At 48.7% G+C, this 19,320-nt stretch overlaps 1 protein-coding gene across 2 annotated transcripts; it reads right to left on the reverse strand.

Annotated features, from left to right (window-relative positions):
- Nucleotides 1–4,831: 4,831 nt before the first annotated feature.
- On the reverse strand, nt 4,832–14,137 carry GHRH (growth hormone releasing hormone). Of its 2 annotated transcripts, NM_178325.1 has the most exon segments (5): nt 4,832–4,849; nt 7,022–7,141; nt 9,383–9,487; nt 9,755–9,855; nt 14,074–14,137. In NM_178325.1, coding segments are annotated over 4 exon segments (321 nt in total). In that variant the 5' UTR covers nt 9,835–9,855; nt 14,074–14,137; the 3' UTR covers nt 4,832–4,833.
- Nucleotides 14,138–19,320: the final 5,183 nt, after the last annotated feature.

Consider the following 19,320-nt stretch of genomic DNA (forward strand, 5'->3'; position numbering starts at 1 on the left):
AATAGTCTTGGATAAAATCTGTTTTTACCACTTTAACTGCCATGCAGCTCTGTTTTTCATTTGGCATTACAGTAGTGCCTGGACCTGGCCTCCCACAAGTAGGCAGCACAGCAGGTCAGTATCCAACTGACCTTTCTTCAGCCCGCTGGGCCTTAGTTTCCCATCAGTGAAAATGGGATAACACCTCTGAGGGCTTTATAAGGGTTAAATGAGGTCACATCCAAAACACACACCAGAGCGCCCGGCACTGACACTGACTCAGAGGTTGCTCAGATTAGTCTAGACATTACTGTTGTTATTTCCTGTGTTGTTAGCAGGGGCCCAGGAGCAGTTTGTACTAGGTCCTTTTGTTTCTTTGTTGTTTGGTTGAATTCCTTTGCTTCCCCAGCATTTCCTGAGGGGCCTGGCATCTTGGAACAACACAAGGGCACTGTCCTGGAATCAGCTTTGACCCCTCCGAGCTGAAGGACCTGACCTCTTACCTCTGTTCTGCCCTCCCGCTAGGGCTGTGGTAGGGAGTCCATGAAGCAATGGATGAGAACCTCTTTGTGAGTTTTAATGCAAACATAAGGGATTATCATAAGAAACAAATCCTCCATTGATCAGAGCATGCTGTAGGACAAAAAAAAAATAATAAAAATAGCCCTTCATCTTAAGTGGGACCCTCAAGGGATCGGGAAGCTCCCAGCCCCTCTGTGGGCAGCGGTTAAGTCCTTTAAGCCGCCATTAGTGTGGTAGTTAATGGAGATAAAGCACCGGAATTGTGGCCATCACAGTCTTTTCCTTTATAACGAACGGCATTCACCTCGAAACCCACAAGTAGCAGCGGGCCCCAGCGGTCATTATTTCATTTGAAAAACTAATTGGAAGTTGAGAGAGCCCTCAGTCTTTGCTTTTGTGGGGACAGGCGGAGGAAAGAGATGAGCAGGTGGGTCTGGGGGATGGAGGGGGGTCGGGCTGGACACCATTCAGCAGCCGCCTCCTTTGTTCTGCTCCCCTGGCAGGTTCTCGGTGGCCGGCTCGGCTTGGTTGAAGTGGACTGCGGCCCTCAGAGGCCAGCCTTCTCCTCCGGAGGGGTCTTTTGTTCCCCATTGTGGGTATTGTCTGCTCCGTGGAGCCACCCGGGCTCCCTGTGGAGCCGTTCCCACGCTTCACATTCTTTCTTGGAGGATAAACTGTGGAGAGCAGGTGGTCTGAACGCTGTGAAACCCCAAGCTGGCTTTATGGTCCCGGTGTGGGAGACGGACCCACGGATCCAGCACTGACGTGTCTCAGACCGGAAAAGGACAGAGAGGAGATTGCTCACCTCCGAGTCCCCATCAACTCTAAGATGCTGTGAATATTTTCATGGTTTTAATCCAAACACACATCCCATCATCGAGACATTTCACTTAAAATTTTTTTATTTATTATTATTTTTGAATTTTATTTTTATTTACTTATTTTTTTGGCCGTGCGTGCCTCAGGGCATACAGGATCCTAGTTCCCCGACCAGAGATGGAATCTGTGGCCCCTGCAATGAAAGCACAGATTCTTTTTTTAAAAAAAAATGTAGTTATTTAGTAGCTCTGAGTCTTAGTTGCGGAATGTGGGGTCTTTAGTTGCACTGTGACATGTGAACTCTTATTTGTGGCATGCCAGGATCTAGTTCTCTGATCAGGGATCAGACCCAGGCCCCCTGCATTGGAAGCATGGAGTCTTAGCCACTGGACCACCAGGAAGTCCCAAGGTCACCAATTCTTCAAAGAGGCAATGTGTTGGGATATGCCCAAGTAAAATGGTTCATGAAAAGAAAAAGTTGGGTAATCACTGACAAAGGTAACTCTGGACAGTGACTTCAACTCTCTGCTTCTCTTTATATTAATAGCAAAATTTCTCAAAAGAATTGACTCTGCCAGTGCCATCCAATAGAAATATAATGCAAGCCCCATTTGCTGTTGTTAAATTGCTAAGTCGTGTCCCACTCTCTGTGACCCCACAGACTGCATGCAGCGCACCAGGCTTGCAAGTTCCATAGGTGATTTGAAATTGTCTAGTAACCACAATAAAAAGGTAAGAAGGAAATAGGTGAAATCAAGCTTAATATATTTTATTTTAACCAAACTTATCAGATATATTATTTTAATAGGTAATCAATATAAAACATGAATGAGACATTTGGTATTCTTCTTTCATACTGTCTTTGAAATCCATGTAAAGCACATCTCAGTTGATATTAGCCACATCTTGTGTTCAGCAGCCACATGTGTTCAGTGGTCACCATACGGTACAGCCAGATCTCTACTCTCCGGATCTGATCCCTCTCGGACTATTTTCTCTTGAACCCACTAGAGTCAGACTTTTGCCTCCACCATGCACCCAATTTGTTCTTGCCAAGGTCATCATTGGCTTCCACGATCATTTTCACATTCGGTTCTCAACTGATGACCCATCAGCGGCATTTGGTACAGTCCATCACTCTCTTGAACTGCTTTCTGGAATTTCTCTCATAGTCTTTCTGCTTTTTCTTTCTCAGTCTCCTTTGCTGGTTCCTCATCTTTCCTCCAGCCTTTAAATACGGAGTGCCCTGGGGTAGTCCTTGTACTTCTGCTATTCTGTTCTTCTTTCTCGGTGATCTAACTCACTCTCCTGACTTTATTTTTAAATTTTTTTTTTAGGCTACAACCTCACAGCTTATGAGATCTTAGTTCCCCAACTAGGGATTGAACCTGGGGCCCCAGCAGTGAAAGCACTGAGCCCTAACCATTGGACTTCCAGGGGATTCTCTTTAAAAAAAAAAAGTTATTTTAATTAAAAAAATTAATTTCTAAAATTTAAATTAAATTTTAAAACAATTATATTAAAGTGTAGTTGATTTACAATGTTGTGTTAATTTCTGCTGTACAGCAAAGTGATTCAGTTATACATATATACTATTTTTCATATTATTTTCCTTTTTTTTTAAACTTTTTATTTTGTATGAATTGTAGTCAATTAACAGTGTTGTGATAGTTTCAGGTGAACAGCAAAGGGGCTCAGCCATACATGTACATGTATCCATTCTGCCCTAAACTCCCCATCCATCCAGGCTGCCACATGATTTTGAACAGAGTTCCATGTGCTGTATAGTAAGTTCTTGTTAAAAAATGAAAAAAAAAATTTTTAATCTCCTGACTTTATAGACCACCTAAAAGGTGACAGCTATCCAGACCTCTCTCCTGGCTTCAGACCTGCATACCCTGGTGCCTACTCAGCCCCCCTACTGGGGCCTTTAAAGGGCATCTCAGACTCAACATGTCTAAACCCCAACTCCTAATTCTCCCCCCACCTCCAAAGCTCCTAAATGGCGATTCCGTCCTTCCAGTTGCTCAGGCCTCAAACTTTGGAATTATTCTTAACTCCTCTCCAGTTCCCATACCTTATCCATCTACCCTGAGAATATATCCAGCATTTGACCCTTTCTGAGAGTGGCAGTAAATGCGAGTCAGATCATGTCATTCTTCTGCTTAAACTCTGCGGTGGATCCCATCTCGCTGAGAGATCCTTTTGGTTCTTCCCACGGCCTCCAAGGACCTCCTCATGAGCTGGCCTCCCGCTCCCTCTTGGCCTCCCTTCCTCCGCTCTCAGCCTCACTGTGTTCTGGCTAGCCACACCGGCCTCCTGCGCCTCCTCCCTCCACACTCTTGCCTAGGGGCCTTTGTGTTGGGTTTTCACTGTTTTGAAAATGTTCCTCACCCAGTCATCCTCCTCTGAGTCATTCTCCTCAAGCCGACTCTTGAGGGACTTAATTCAAATGTCCCTCATCAGAGAGGCCTTCCCTAACCACTGCACCACATACTCATTCATTATGGTTAAATTATCCCCTCCAGTACTCCCATTGCCTTAATTTTTTGCTCTTTGCAATCACCACCATCTTACAAATTCTGTATTTACTTGTTTTTATTATTCTTTCCCCCATTAGAATATAAGCTCTATGCTAGACTTCCCTGGTGGTCCAGTGGTTAAGAATCCGCCTGGCAATGCAGGGAACACAGGTTTGATCCCCAGTTTGGGAAGATACCACATGCCTCGGAGCAGCTAAGCTCGTGTGGGCACAATGACACAAGCCTGTGCCCCCTAGAGCCTGAGCTCTGTAACGGGAGAAGCCACTGTGATGAGAGCCCACACACTGCAACTGAAGTAGCCCCCGCTCTCAGCAACTAGAGAAAGACCATGCAGCAGTGAAGACCCAGCACAGCCAAAAAGAAAGAACGAACGTAAGCTCTATGAGGCCAGCGGCTTTGTTTGCCTAGCACAGCACTTGGCACATAGTGGGATCTCTAGAAACGTTTGTTGAGTGAATAAATGGCATTGCTCATAGGTGGATGAGTCACCAGTGAATGAAGGATGACTTGGGCTCAGAGTAGTCGAATATGGTTAAGAGCCCACTTCTGGGCTGGGTCCCCTATAGTTGAATCCCAGCTCTCTCCTTGTTGGCAGTGACCACGGCAATTCACTTCACCCTTCTGTGCCTCGGTTCCTCATCTGTGAAATGAGAATGATGCCAGTACCTCCTGTTAGGCTGTGTAGGGAGTCTATGAGGTTCTACACGTGAAGCTGCCCAGCTGGCACTCTGAGTGTTTGGTAAATGTTAGCTTTAAAAAAAAAAAAAAAAAGCTTGTAATACCACTTTGGGAAATGGAACTCTGTAAGATGTGAAAAAATTAGGCTGAAGATAAAAGAAAATTGAAATGCAGACCAGTATGGGGGAACTTTATTGTATTTATAAAGGAAAAAGTAGGTCAGAAATTTAAAAGGATTAACCGGATGCAGTTGTGTCTCAGCTGCAGGGAGCAGAAAATAGAGGCAGAATCTTCATCCTTGGGAATTCCTATTGCAGAAAGAAAGATAAAGCTTAGTCTGGGGGCACCGAAACCAAGGCAAGGTAGGACAGGACACTTGGAACTAGGGTGACCGTGACTCCAATGTTGAGACTGACCGACTCCCAAGATGACCTCAGTCTTAGCCCCAGCTCTCCCAACCCACTCCTATTGAGAGCCTGGACAATCACTGGCCCTTGAAGAAGCCACTTCTAACTCCCAAACAGGGGTAGATGAGGTCATTCTTTCCAGCACACACGTTCACCACATCCCTTACCATTTATCACAAATTAAATAATCCACTGTGCACGTACTTGTTTAATTTCTGTCTACTTCAGTGTGTTATGAATTCCATGAGAGCAGAAACCAAGACTGGCCCATCCATGGCCATCCCCTCAGCCCAGAGCCTGGCCATCTTTGGATGACTTTTTGTTTTTTAAGATTTTTTTTTATATGGACCATTTTAGAAGACTTTACTGAATTAGTTACAATATTGCTTCTGTTTTATGTTTTCATGTTTTGGCCACAAGGCATATGGAATCTTATTTCCCAGACCAGGAATTGAACCCATGCCCCCTGCATTGGAAGGTGAAGTCTTAACCACTGGACCACCAGGGAAGTCCCTGGATGACTTTTAAGAGCTGGGAAGATGGAGAAACCTGAACTTATTAACTTAGAGGACTGTTATATGGACATAAAGCATGGTGGGTATGAAAGGCTGCTAACTGCCAAATCATTCTACTCTTAACGTATTAATGTAAGAATTCATTCAGCAGTTCTGTTTTCTCAGCACCGCCCCCCCCCCTCCCGCCCCCGCCTCATGTCCTGGGATTTGCAACAGTTGAGCTGGAGGGGGAACAATGGCTGGGGCAACCTCTGGGGCCTTCCTGCCGCTCTAGGACTTTCAGCTCTGTGAAGCCTCTAGCTTTTAACCTGCAGGAACCAAGCCTGCATTCTTAGGACGTGGCCCTCCTTGGGGCCACTCTACCCCACTGGGGCCTGGTGGGAGCCCTGAAGCAGGTGAATAGTGACCTAATCCCAGCATGAGAGGCACGGGGCTGGGACGGTGTGGAGGGGGGAGGCATTATTCTCTAGGGACATTTATTTAAAAAAAGAATTCTATCCTCCAGGACCTTGGTGGTCATTGGAGCAAATCTGCTCCCTTCACAGAGGTGGGAACGGGGAAGATGACTGGCTGTGTGCAAAGACTTGGCTGCACAAGCAGACCTGGGGCTCAGGTGTCCATCCTGCCTCCGGGGTTGGTTCTCACCTCTGCTACGCTCTGCCTGTCCGCCTGCTGCGGCTTGCATCTCCCCAGGACAATACTTGGCCAGATCTCTGAGCTCTCGGTGTCTAATCAGGCTGGGAAGAAGGCGAGGGGGCACACGGAGAACTCTGCTGGGAACTGGATTTGCTTAATAGTTTGGGCTGGAGGTGTCTGGCAGAGTCACGCTGGGGCATGGTTGTGCTCACAGTTCAAAAATCGGGCTCTAAAATACAGCACAGTTTCTGCAAACAGTCGTGTCGTTTTGAAGAAATGGAGTTCGTGTGAAGGGCTCTGGGGAAGAAAGGCAGGTCTTGGGCCTGCCTAGTCCCTGACTTGGGGCTAGCTACTTCTTCTTCTTTGCCTCAGTTTTCCTCCTCTGTAAAATGGGAAAACTCACTCCTGATCTTCCCTGACTCCTCCTAGGATTGTGAGGGTCAGGGAGCTGGGGAGCGACTCATTCCCATCTCTCCCTCTCACAAGCACTACTCACAGTCCTCTACCCAAGGGTGTTGGGAGGGGCTGGTCTCCCTTTGATTTTACAGTTTGATGAACTTGGCAAGGGATCCAGGGCATGCATCTCAGACTAGGAGCATCAGAGTCCCCTGGGACTCTCGTTCAAATTCAGATTCCTGGGTCCTATCCCCAGGACTCATGAGTGAGGGACATTTCTGGACACAGACACTGAGGCTGGCCTCTGGCTCCACTGGAGATACAGGAGTGGATGAGAGCCAGACTCCATCACACATGTCCCCCCTTCTTCCGGTTCTTGATGTATGGAAGAACGGACCTCGTTCCCAGTTTTCTTGGAGAGGAGGAAAGTCCTTTTCCTGGCTACCCTTGGGGACAGAAGCCTCTGAGGTCCCTCAATACACACTTGTGCACACCTTCACACTTGTGCACACACACATATTCCCACCTGCGCTCCTGCAGCAGGCTCACCAAGGTGCTCTCCAGTGCCATCTGCTGTTGGTCTGTCCACACGCCGTCCACCTGACGGCCAAGCCGTACCTTTGCTCCTTGCTCCTGGTTTCTCTCTCTGTTTGATTAGAAAAAGAGGAACAACAGAAGTTGCTGTTTGAGTAGGAAGTGGAGGAGGCCTAGGAAAGTTCAGGGCAAAGGGAGCAGAGCGGGGGTGCATCCCTCGGCCTATTGCGATATCTGGCATAGACTCTTGCACCCAGCTGAATTAGACTCAGCAGCGTTTAAGAAGGCAGTGTGTATAGGAGTGAAGACTATAGGCTGTGAAGTACACATTTGCAAAATATCTTCCCACAGATGACTTATTAAGCACAAAGGAGAAGATGTTAACAGAGGAGAAACCTGGCAGCCGTCGTGTTACACAAGTGATCAAAGTTACCATCACCAATGGGTTCCAATGGGTTACAAGTGATCACCAATGGGACAACTGGACAACACGCGCCTCCCGGCAGGATGCACCGAGAAGAACGCATTACCTCTGTTGCATAATGTGAATCTATTCATGAGGAAGCACCCGGCAAGCCCAATATGAGGGACATTCTATGAAGAACTGCCCTTTACTAATAAAAAATGTCTGTGTCATAAAGACTGAGGAACTGATCCAGACTAAAAGAAACTAAATGCCACCTGGGGCTGGACTGAGTCCTGGATGAGGAAGATCAGTAATTGTTACAGGGACTTCCCTGGTGGTCCAGTGGCTAAGAATCCACCTTGCAATGTAGGCAACATGAGCTCAATCCCTGATGGGGGAACTAAGATCCTACATGCCACAGAGCAACTGAGCCCAAGCACCACAGTTCCTAAGCCCATGTGCCACAGCCAGAGAGTCCACGCGGCACAATGGAAGAGCCTGCGTGCTACAACTAAGACCTCACACAGCCAAAAATATTTTAAAATTTTTATAAAGGATATTTTGGGACAACTAGTGAAATTTAAATATGGACTCTAAGTGATAATTATACTGTGATTATATAAGAGAGTATCCTTTGATTAGCTATTAGAGGAGACACACAAAAGAACTTAAGGATAAAGGGTCATGATGACTATAATTCACTCTTAAATGGTTCAGCAAAACAATAATACTCATAATCATACCTGAGTTTGTGTACATATGTCTAGACCTGTATCTACCCATATATATATATATATAGAGAGAGAGAGAGAGAGAGAGAGAATGGAGAAGGCAATGGCACCCCACTCCAGTTCTCTTGCCTGGAAAATCCCACGGACAGAGGAGCCTGGTAGGCTGCAGTCCATGGGGTCGCTGGGAGTCGGACACAACTGAGCGACTTCACTTTCACTTTTACTTTCATGCACTGGAGAAGGAAATGGCAACCCACTCCAGTGTTCTTGCCTGGAGAATCCCAGGGACGGGGGAGCCTGGTGGGCTGCAGTCTATGGGGTCACACAGAGTCGGACACGAATGAAGCGACTTAGCAGCAGCAGAGAGAGAGAGAGAGAGAGAGAGAGAGAAAGAGAATGTGTGTGTGTGTGTATACATGCTCAGTCATGTCTGATTCTGCAACCCCATGGACTGTAGCCTGCCAGGCTCCTCTGTCCATGGGATTCTCCAGGCAAGAATAATGGAGTCGGTTGCCATTTCCTCCGCCAGGGAATCTTCCTGACCCAGGGATGGAACCTGCATCTTCTGCATTGCAGGCAGATTCTTTACCACTGAGTCATCAGGGAAGCCCCAGATATGGAGTAAGCAAATATAGTAAAAAAATATTAGGAATTGTTGACTCTTAGAGCAGGGCATGTTAAAGCCCTTTGTACTATTTCTGCAACTTCTCTGTAAGTTTGGAATTTTTTCAAAATGAAAATTAAAACATGTTTAGGCAGTCAGGCTGATTGGATGCTAATTTTGCCACTCATTGCTGTGTGTCCTTTAGAAGCTATTAATGTAACTTCTGTGTGATGGGGGTAAGAGGACATCCTTTGTAAAGTTGTTGGAAACAGCACATAAGAACCTGAGCATAATGGCTGACACTGCCAAGGGCTTGCTATGCACTGTGCCAGGTTGTATATTGATGAACCAGTGCAAAGTCTTTTTTTCTGGTAGAGTCAGTCAAGTGGTGACTGCTGTCAGTGTTACTACTGGAGCCCAACTCAGGGACAAGCATCTATGCTCAATGATCACTTATCAGTTAAGGGTTAAGACAAGGTTTGACACTGGAGCCCTTCTGCCCTGGCAAGTCCAGAAGTGACAGCTGCTGTGCAAGCGAAGACACCAGACTTGGTTCCTCCAAATCATGATGAACCGAGGGTGCAGGGAGAAGTCACGAGAACGCTGGCTCACCCCTGCTGCCTGTTCATGATATCCTGGAGTAGCTTGCGGGCAGACAGCTGGCCCAGAACCTTCCGGTAGCTGTTAGTGAAGATGGCATCTGCGTACCGTGGAATCCTAGTAGAAGGAGTCAGAGGTCAAAGGGTGGGGTGGGAGGCCCAGGGGACTGTGCTCACTTGGTCTCTGTGAGGTCTTTCTGTCGCCTCTTGCCCTGCTCGTCCCCAGAGAGGGCTGGAACCAGGGCTGGGTGGTGACCTCTCTGGGGCTCAGTCTGCCACCCTCCCAGAGATGAGCAAGGGAGGCTGCCTGAGGACCCAGCTGGGGACCAGCTCGAGTCTGCATCCTCAAAGGGCCTCTCTTGCTTCTCTTCTCAGAACTGCTTACCTGAGAGGCTGGGAAGGCAGGGAACCGTGGGAGCCGCTGCTGAGGGTGAGGGTCACGAGGAAGAACACCCAGAGCAGCATCCTTCACCCCTGTGCTGGTACCTGGGAAATGACAGACAGGAAGAAAAGGTCAAGCATAGCCATAGACACTGAGATGCCCTCTGCTAGCTCTGGCCCTCGGCCTGGTCCGTGAGAGCTATGATCCTTGTCTTTTGGAAGCTGTGGGGTAGGGAAGACAGAGCAGGCTCAAAGTCTGACACACCTGGGTTCAAGTTCTGCCTCTGCCAGTCACAAACTCTGGCCTCATTTTCTCCATCTGTAAAATGGTCATGATAAGGCTATGCCGCTGACCTCACAGGGTTGAACATACAATGAAAGACAATGGTGAAACTACCGCTTCCTACAGGGCATTCTACGTGGGACTCAGGCCTCAGCAAGGAATAATATAATAATGTGTGCTAAATCGATTCAGTTGCGTCCGACACTTTGCGACCCACCAGGCTCCTCTGTCCGTGGGGATTCTTCAGGCGAGAAGACTGGAGTGGGGGAGGAGCAAACAGCTTCTCATATTTGCCTAAGTCCTCCCCTGCCCAGTGTGGCACTGACAGCGTTGAGTGGAGCTGACAGCTCAGGCTCTGAGTCAGAAAAACCCAAGTTCACATCCAGGCTTGGTCATCACTAGCTGTGCATCCCAGGACTAGGGGCTTCTCCTTTCCAGACCTCAGTTTCTCTATCCACAAAATGGACTCGATAACTGGACCTACTGCCTAGGGTCATGTGAGCATGAACTGAGATGAGGCGGCTGACGTGAGTGGTTGGCACAGGGGGTATTCTTCACGCACCTCTGCTCTGAGGACCTGTTCAGAGGGCAGGCTGTCTTGTCTTGTGTGGAGTTGGAGGGAAGGGAGAATGGCTGTGCCTCTTGCTCCAGAAGTTTAGATTTTGTCTAAGAGTTTTAGCCCTGGAAGAGACCAGGGACCTGGGGAGCCCGGTGGCAGAACCATCTCATAGATCATGTAATTATTCTTAATGGGGGCCTGCTGACACCATTCTCAGCAATTAGGAAGAATAGTCTACGGGGGACAGAGCCGCCTCTGCTAGGGCCATGCTCTGCTATCAACCCAGACTGCGGGGTGGAAACCGCTGGGCTCAGGGAGACTCAGTCACCTCAGGGTCAGGACTTCCCATCTCCCAGAGGCACCCCCCTGTCAGCCAGATGTCCCCTCTAGGGGCATACAGACCCCTCCAGATGCTTGGCCGGCCCTGGAAAGGGCAAGAGACAACTCACGGCCCACCATCTCCCTGAGTGTCTCCATTTCCGGCAGGTCCTGCTCAGAAGGGATTTCTGGCAGGTGGGGCAGCCCAGGAGGAATCCACTTCCATCCCTGGGCTCACTTCTCCTCTTAGGGTATCACCCTCCGTCTCCCAGACACTGGGATCTGGACTAAACCCGGGAGGCCTTGAGATCCCAGGAAGCATCCCTGCGGACTGTTCACTGCTGCCTGAGACCCTTGCACCCCCAGAGCTGGAGGGAGCGAGCAGCCATCCAGATCTCAAACGCGAGCCTCCTCTTTGATGTGCTCCCCTCCATCCCCCTCCCCCCAACAGCCTATGGTCCAGCTTCAGCTCAAACACTGTGAGTGACAGGGAGCTCACTACCTCCAAGCCAGTGTGTCCTACTTCCAGGCAGCTTTTCCTGTTTGGAAGCTTTTCCCATTGTGTCAAGTCCAAGTCCCCTTATCCTGCAAATATTTGTTAAGCTTTTACCACTCTGGTAAGGATCGGGGCTAGAGAAAAGATGAGACCATGGCCTCGCCTTTGACATCCACCAGCTGTGCCTCCCAGACCTTCTGTACCTTTAACCACACGATGAGCCCTTTAGATGCGTTTTGCACCTGATTTAGACCTTGGCTCCCCAGACCAAGGATCTTTAGCTTTCTGTCCTCATCACACATTATCACACCCATCTCTCTTTTCTAGACCTGCTCCTCTGCTGGAGTCTCCTAAACAGGGAGATCTTTGGGAGCAAAGGGGTCTCCTTGACATGACCACTACTTTTTCTGTCTCCCAGCTGCAGTCTGGGCTTTCTTGCCTTCTTTCCAGCTGCTCTTTCAATGACCTGAGCACATCCAAGCTCGCAATCACCTCTCTCACCTCTCAGAAGCCCTTGGCATTCCACTCCCTCCAGGGCAAAGCCCAAACCCCTGTTTTTGGCCTAAGCGCCATCTCAGCCTCTCCAACGCTTACCCCTTCTCCCAGGGATTCCCAGCCCCTGGGCCCCCCTGTCCCTCACAGCCCACCCTCACACTCGCCCTCGGGAGCAGGTATCACGAGCTCTAGTTTTAGACAGCCAACGAAATGAACCCAGAGAGAAGGGCTGTTTTTCCATGGTCCTCCATCAAATTAGTCGCAGAGTGGGCACTTTAGAATGGGCCTCCCGCTCTGCGCGGCAGCCTCTTTGATACAATCCCCTATTCACAGGGCTCCCTATTCATGGTGGCGCTCCAGAATTCATCCCCTGCACATGGAAAGCAGTTCTGAGAAGACCGAAAGCGTTTGCTCTTTGTTACTGAGTCTCTGGGGAGGAGACAAGGGGGACAGACAGGAACACCTGCTTGGCTGGCCTGTCCCTGTGCACAGCAGGGGTTTGGGGAGCTGAAAATAACCTGAGATTGGCAGACTTTGGGAGTCAAGTCACAGGAAAGCCAGTAACCCCAGATCATTCAGAGGGAGGCTGGGCAACCTCATAATCTGGTCAACCAAGAAGCACAACATTCACCCAAAACCACGTACCCCAGGGATGGGTCAAAACACCATTGTAACTTCTGACCAGTGATAAGCTACTCCACGGGGTTACAAAATCCCATTGGACAAAGAGGGAAAACAACAAGAATCATCCAGTTGCTGGTATGATGAGGATAGATTGTGCCGCTAGGAATAAAAAAGTGGTCGTGGCAGACAGCTTCCACAGGGCGAGTCTAAGAAACTAGAATTCACTGAATTAAATCAAGCATGAGTCCAAGAACACCATCAACACCTCCTGGATGGTTCTGAAGGCATTTTAGGATTTATCGGCTGTCATTATGTGTATCAGTTAGCTCTCCACCATGCTTACAAACTAATTCCGTGATTAGATATATTTGAGGTCGTCTGGACTCAGGATAAATGGGCACTTAATCTACATTAGTTGGCACATTTTGCCAGACTTCATGCCAGGAATGCTCCAAGAATTCTGCAGACAAACTTTCAGTTAACAACAGAGGTAAGGTCTCAAGTACAAAACCAGCAAGGCCACTTTTGAACTTCTGGAAAAAAAACAAACAATCTTTTACCTCTTTTAAATCTTCTGCTATGTAATTTAAGAACCCTAAAGCAATGATGTCCTGATTCACTTTATAAACTGTTTCACCGCTAGTGTTCCAAGTCAAAGGAGATCTAAGTTATTCATGAAGAAGCATCTTGAATGGTCATTCAAAAGAACACCTCACCTTCTTCCAGAAAGGGTTCGAGGCGGCTTGTGATAAAAGATACAAATACTTTAGGATCATTGAATGCTGGGTTGAGAGACAAACGGGGGGTAATGGAGTACTCCAAGGGCAGATAATCGTGTCTAAAACCTAAAGTAAGGCGCACAGCTACAATTGCACAAGAAAGCAAAATATTATCAATTTCCAGGCAATTACGTTGAATCAGTTCTGAGTGATCAGTGCAAGGTACTGATTTGCACAGCCACTTGGAAAGTGTCAGTCGCTCAGTCGCGTCCAACTCTGTACAACCCCATGGACTGTAGCCCCCAGACTCCTCTGTCCATGGGGTTTTTCAGGTAAGAATACTGTAGTGGGTAGCCATTCCCTTCTCCAGGAGATCTTGCTGATCCAGGGATCAAACCTGGGTCTCCCACATTGCAGGCAGATTCTTTACCATCTGAGCCACCAGGGAAGCTGTAGTCCATGGCAGAATCCCGTGCTTGACAGGAGAATCTTGCCAGGTGATGCATTTGTCCTGGAAGCCCACCTGGCACACCCTTGAAAAAGCACGGAGACCTCATCTGCCCCTGACAGCCCACCTGGCACCTGTCTGCTGCTACTACCCCATGGACTGAGGTTCAAGCATTCAAGACAACCTCAAAATGGTACCCACCGTTCAAAGCATATTCCCGAGCCCCTAACAAGGGGCCTCAAATGTACTCACCAGTCCAGGGGCAGAGAGGATGGCAGTGGGCCTCTTGAACGTGGGGCCTCTGAGTTGGTGAGCAGCTCAATGTTCTCACTCCCATCCAGTCCAGCCCCCAGGGCCACCCCCCGCCCCTTGCCCGCTCACCTCCAAGGAGGCAGGTCTTCCTCTGCAGTGAGAGGTCGCTCCAGCTCCACAGGCCTCGGCGTCTGCTCCAGCGGCTGCGTGGCGCTCCCACCAATTATACCTTTATTTGCCTGGGCGTTGTTAGCGTCAGAGGGTCAATTACTCACAAGTCCGCCAAAGGATCATTTTTAGCATCACACTGACAAAACCTAATAGGGGAGAGAGGTTTTGCCCCTTGCAAATGAAGATTCATATCAAACTTTATCTTGGAGAGAAAGGACAGAGCGAGAAGTTATAACATTATTCCCAGAGGAAGCGTCTAATACTGCTCATCTAATAACTGGAGTACTCCTAACAGTGAGACAGCCAAGGGTTCATTTACTCTCTGAAATTAAATGAGCCTTTTAAAAAGTTCACATAATCTTGTTTTGTCCGTGTGCAACTTTATTTCACTTGACGACAGTCAACTTTACGGACGAAAGTGTTTTTTTCTCCCCTTAGTGAAGAGAGTTGTTTGCCATTTCCCTTGTCGCCCAATTATCAAAATGGTCCTCTATTTGGCCTAACCTCTTGCGGTCACAGGCCGGTGTAGGCAGCTGGCCTGGGGAGCATCGTTGTCTTGTGTCGAGGTGGCCAAAGTCGACAGCTGCCTCAGAGGGGTATGGAGTGAGAGGCAAGGAATGAGAAGTCTTAGGAGAATTGTACTTTCGGATTTCTCTAGCCTAATGCTAAAGAATCTTCAAGAATGGCATGAAAGTGTGGGAGGCAGAAGCCGTGCTTTCCCACACGGCTGTTGTCGAGCAGGGGAAATAGCTCTGAGCTAAGCGTCCAGACGCCTGCTGCCCTCCTGTGTCCATCCATCACTGCCTCGGTGACCCTCTGCAGGTTACTGGTACCCTCCAGGCCTCAGTTTCTTTACCATCAATTTCCTACTCCCATCCACAGAGAAACAGCAAAGGACAGTAGTTTTCAAGATTTTAAAAGAATTTGAAACCTAGATCTTTCTTTGGAAATCTAGGGAAGTGCAGTATCTGAATCAGACTTTTTCAAACAGGGCTGGTCTGGTTGAAGAGCAGGGAGTGGAGACTGCCTTTTAGGATACAGTTCTGCAGTTCACAGCTAGAATCTGTCATTTCTTTCTTAATTAGTTAATTGGCTATGTCCAGTCTTAATTGTGTCATGCGGGATCTTTCGTTGCAGCACACAGATTCTCTAGTTGTGGCATGCAGGGTTAGATGCTCAGTGGCATATGGAATCCTAATTCTCTGACCAGGGATCAGACCCACGTCCCCTGCATTGCAAGCGATTCTTAACCACTGGACCACCGGGGAAGTGCCAGAGCCAGTAGTTTCTGAAGGAACCTCCTAGCAGTGATACTTTATGATCCTGCTTCTTAGCTTGCACTGAACCAAGTTCTTGGCACAGACCAAACACGGGGTGTTCCCCAGAGAGGCAGGCACTGAGGGACAGGTGTCCTTGCAGGCCTGGACACAAAGCGGTCAGGTCAGGCCAGATCCCCAGGGAGTAAGGATGGACTGATGGGTCACAGCAGCCGGAGGCAGATGGAGGAGGCGGGAGCCTCTGGGGCAATGGGAGCTCATACAGTCAGGAGGTTATCTCAGCAAACACGAGGTGGGTACCATGGAGAGCTGGGCACCATGGAGAGCTGGGCACCCTGAACGGTCACCAGACCAGTGTGCAGATATAGGACACACAGAGTCGGCTGAAGAAACCATGGGGATCGAATTCAACCTCGGCTGAAGCTCTGTGACAGGGGTTGTGCTAAAGACTTTGTGCCTGATCTCAGTTTCCTCAACTGTAAAATGGGAATGATGAGGCTCAACTCGTGAGGTTGTGGGGTGAGGATTACACGTGATAGTGGATAAGATACAGGCCTGGAATACAATAAACCTCATAAATGAGCTCTTACCACTGCTATTTTTATTGCTGTTATAAACGAGGAAACAGGCACAGAGTGGGTGCCCACTTTCCAGCCGTCACACAGCAGGGCAGTGGCAGAGCCAAGACTCAAATATTTCTGACTTGCAAATTCATCGATCCATGACAAGCTAATATTCCATAGTCCACAAATTCTTTATTTAAGAGATCTTTTATTTATGTATATATTGAGAGACCCTTGGACTGCAAGGAGATCAAACCAGTCAATCCTAAAGGAAATCAGTCCTGAATATTTATTGGAAGGACTGATGCTGAAACTCCAATACTTTGGCCACCTGATGTGAAGAACTGACTCATTGGAAAAGACTCTGCTGCTGCTAAGTCGCTTCAGTCGTGTCCGACTCTGTGCGACCCCATAGACGGCAGCCCACCAGGCTCCCCTGTCCCTGGGATTCTCCAGGCAAGAACACTGGAGTGGGTTGCCATTTCCTTCTCCAATGCATGAAAGTGAAAAGTGAAAGGGAAGTGGCTCAGGTGTCCGACTCTTAGCGACCTCATGGACTGCAGCCCACCAGGCTCCTCCATCCATGGGATTTTCCAGGCAAGAGTACTGGAGTGGGGTGCCATTGCCTTCTCCAACCCTGATACTGGGAAAGGTTGAAACTAGGAGGAGAAAGGGATGGTAGAGGATAAGATAGATTGGATGGCATCACCGACTTGATAGACATGAGTTTGAGCAAGCTCCAGGAGTTGGTGATGGACAGGGAAGCCTGGCATGCTGCAGCCCATGGGGTTGCAAAGAGTCAAACAGGACTGAGTGACTGAACTGACTGATTTATTTATTCAGCTGCTCTGGGTCTTAGTTGTGGCATGTGGGATCCAGTTCCCTGACCAGGGATCGAACCTGGGCCCCCTGTATTGGGAATGTGGAGTCTTAGCCTCTGGACCATCGGGAAGTCCCCATAGACCACCAATTCTTGTTCTCCTGCCCCCCTTTTTTTCCCAAAGAGCCTTAACTTCTTTATTGAAGTACAATTCACGTACCACACAAGTCACTTGTTTGAAGTCTACAGTTCAATGTTTTCATAAGTTCATTCAGTTGGGCCACCATCACCTCAGGCAAGTAGACCTAGAGATGGACACACCACTACATGTTCCAAGAATTGAGAAAAGGGAGAAGTCACAGTAAAGCTGGGAGAGCATTGGACAGGAGCAGAGAGAAGCCTAAAGTGGGAGCAGGTGTTTGGGGCACAGATGGATTTAGATTTGAAAATCAGTTCTGCCACTTGTAGGCTGTGTGACGCAGGTCTAGGTGTTTAATCACTCTGAGCCTCAGTTATCGAGGCTCTGCATAGGGCGTGATAACCTCTGCCTTTCCAGGTTGTTATGAGCATCAGAAATATGTTTATAAAGTGTCTGGTACTCTTAGTCTGTGTTAGCCATTACTGCAGTTCTTATGAATAGAGCTGAGCTCTGAAAAGCTGGGTGCCATCCTGGGTGATGAGCTTAATTTGCTGTAAATTTTCAAACCCATCAAGGAAGAGGATGGAGGGAGGAAGCCAGCATGAGCTTTGAGAGTGAGAGTTCAGCCCCCTCCACCAGTTCTGGCTGCCAGCCGCCCTGGAGAGGGGTGGGAACAGCCCGCTCGCCACCCGGCTCTCTTCCCAGGACGGGTTTTCACCCAGCGTTAATTAGCGATCATGCCTGTGTGTAAGGGCTGGGGGCTTGAGCTGTGCAAAGAAAGCGCCCCAGAGAAAGGCTGGCTTTAAAAGACTCCAAAAGGCTAGGGCAGTGAAGCTCTACCGAGATACAAGCCGTGCATTTGTGTTGCAAATTTCCAGTGTGTAGGAGCCAGCCATTCAAAGAGGGTGACGCTGGAGGCCGAGGCCGGGGCGTCGGGGCGGAGGACGGAGGAAGTCGACAAAGGGGGGCCTGTCCGAGGCCCTCAGACCCTGCTTTGTAAAAGCTGCTTTCACCCTCCCTGGATGATGGCAGGGCTCCCAGCTCGAGGTGACTGTGCAGGCATGGAAGGCCTGGACCCCAGACTCCCAGATTCCCGTGACACCCCCGGCCCGCCGCCCCCTCCTCCTCTCTGTGCCTGTTTTTATGGAGTCAAACTTGGCAGATGTCACAGGAGTGCTCCTGAGTGCCATGTCAAGGGGTTCAGGGTTAGCCTTGCTGGGTGGGCTCAGGCAAAGTCACGTGACCTCCCTGAGCCTCAGATTCCTCTTCTGTGAAATGGGGCCAATGGGGTCCTTTCTCCTACTTCATGTCCTACCTAAGCAGAAGGGGCTGTGACTGAAGGGTGATCCAATCACCATTAGACGTTCATCTCTTTCTGGAAAATTCTGCATTTGGGAAGGTCATTAGAAGAACTCTTTATAAGAGGTGATGTTGATTATATTTAGCAAATCAATTAAGTGACTGTTGCTCAGAAATGTTACTGCCATTAGTACTTTATTTAAAAAAATAACTGTTTTTTTGCTGTGCTGGGACTTTGTTGCTGGACGGGCTTTTCTCTAGTTGCAGTGCACAGACTACTCTCTAGTTGCGGTGTGCGGGTTTCTCTTTACAGTGGCTTCTCTTGTTAGGGGGCACGTGCTCTAGGGTGAGCGGGCTTCAGTAGTTGATATTCCCGGGCTCTAGAGCACAGCCTCAGTAGTTGTGGTGCACGGGCTTAGTTGCTCAATGGCATGTAGGATCTTCCTGGATCAGGGATCGAACCTGAGTCTCCTGCATTTGGCAGGCGGATTCTTTACCACTGAGCCACCAAGGAAGCCCTCCCATGATTACTTTAACCAGTCACCTTGCTTGCAATCTTTGGACCAGCCCCAGGTCAGTTATTATGGCTGTGAACCATTGCATCTGGGCTGGTAGACCCAAGGCAGCAGGAAGGCTGTTCCCAGCTGACTCTTTAGGCAAGTTTCCCGTCGTGAAGATCTATCTGACCACCCTTCAGAATGCACTTTGGATCCCTTCTCTCCGAGAAGCTTTCCCTACTTGTCTTGCCTTGTGACTCACAGATTTTATATGTGGAAAAGTATCTTTCCTGAGACCCTTGGGGTGTCTGGGACCAGATTCATATCTGAGCCCCTCAAAGCATTTAATTTCCTCTAGTTTTACTGAGATATAAAGCTTTCTGATCAGGTCCCTAAACCAGTGGCATGGGCAGCCTGTTAGAAATGCAGAATCTTGGGCTCCACCCCAGACGACCGAATTAAAAACAAAATCCTGTTTGTTCCAGGATTCTAAAGGCATCCCACACCTAAGATGGTCTCTGAACGTCCTGTAGTTTTCCCACCAGGAGGAGGGCTGTGACTGCAGGCAGCCAGGAGATGGCGCTGTTCCCCAGTCATTGACCATGTCGAG

The sequence above is a fragment of the Bos taurus genome, chromosome 13 (assembly GCF_002263795.3).
Source record: "Bos taurus isolate L1 Dominette 01449 registration number 42190680 breed Hereford chromosome 13, ARS-UCD2.0, whole genome shotgun sequence".
Lineage (NCBI taxonomy): Eukaryota > Metazoa > Chordata > Mammalia > Artiodactyla > Bovidae > Bos > Bos taurus.

What these genes read in the sequence shown, in the direction of transcription:
- GHRH (XM_059892371.1), bottom strand. Translation starts at nt 9,834, where the DNA reads ATGCTGCTCTGGGTGTTCTTCCTCGTGACCCTCACCCTCAGCAGCGGC. An exon ending in CTGCCTTCCCAGCCTCTCAG is followed by an intron (nt 9,488 to 9,754) that starts GTAAGCAGTTCT and finishes TCCTTCTACTAG; the next exon opens with GATTCCACGGTACGCAGATG. An exon ending in ATCATGAACAGGCAGCAGGG is followed by an intron (nt 7,142 to 9,382) that starts GTGAGCCAGCGT and finishes CTAATCAAACAG; the next exon opens with AGAGAGAAACCAGGAGCAAG.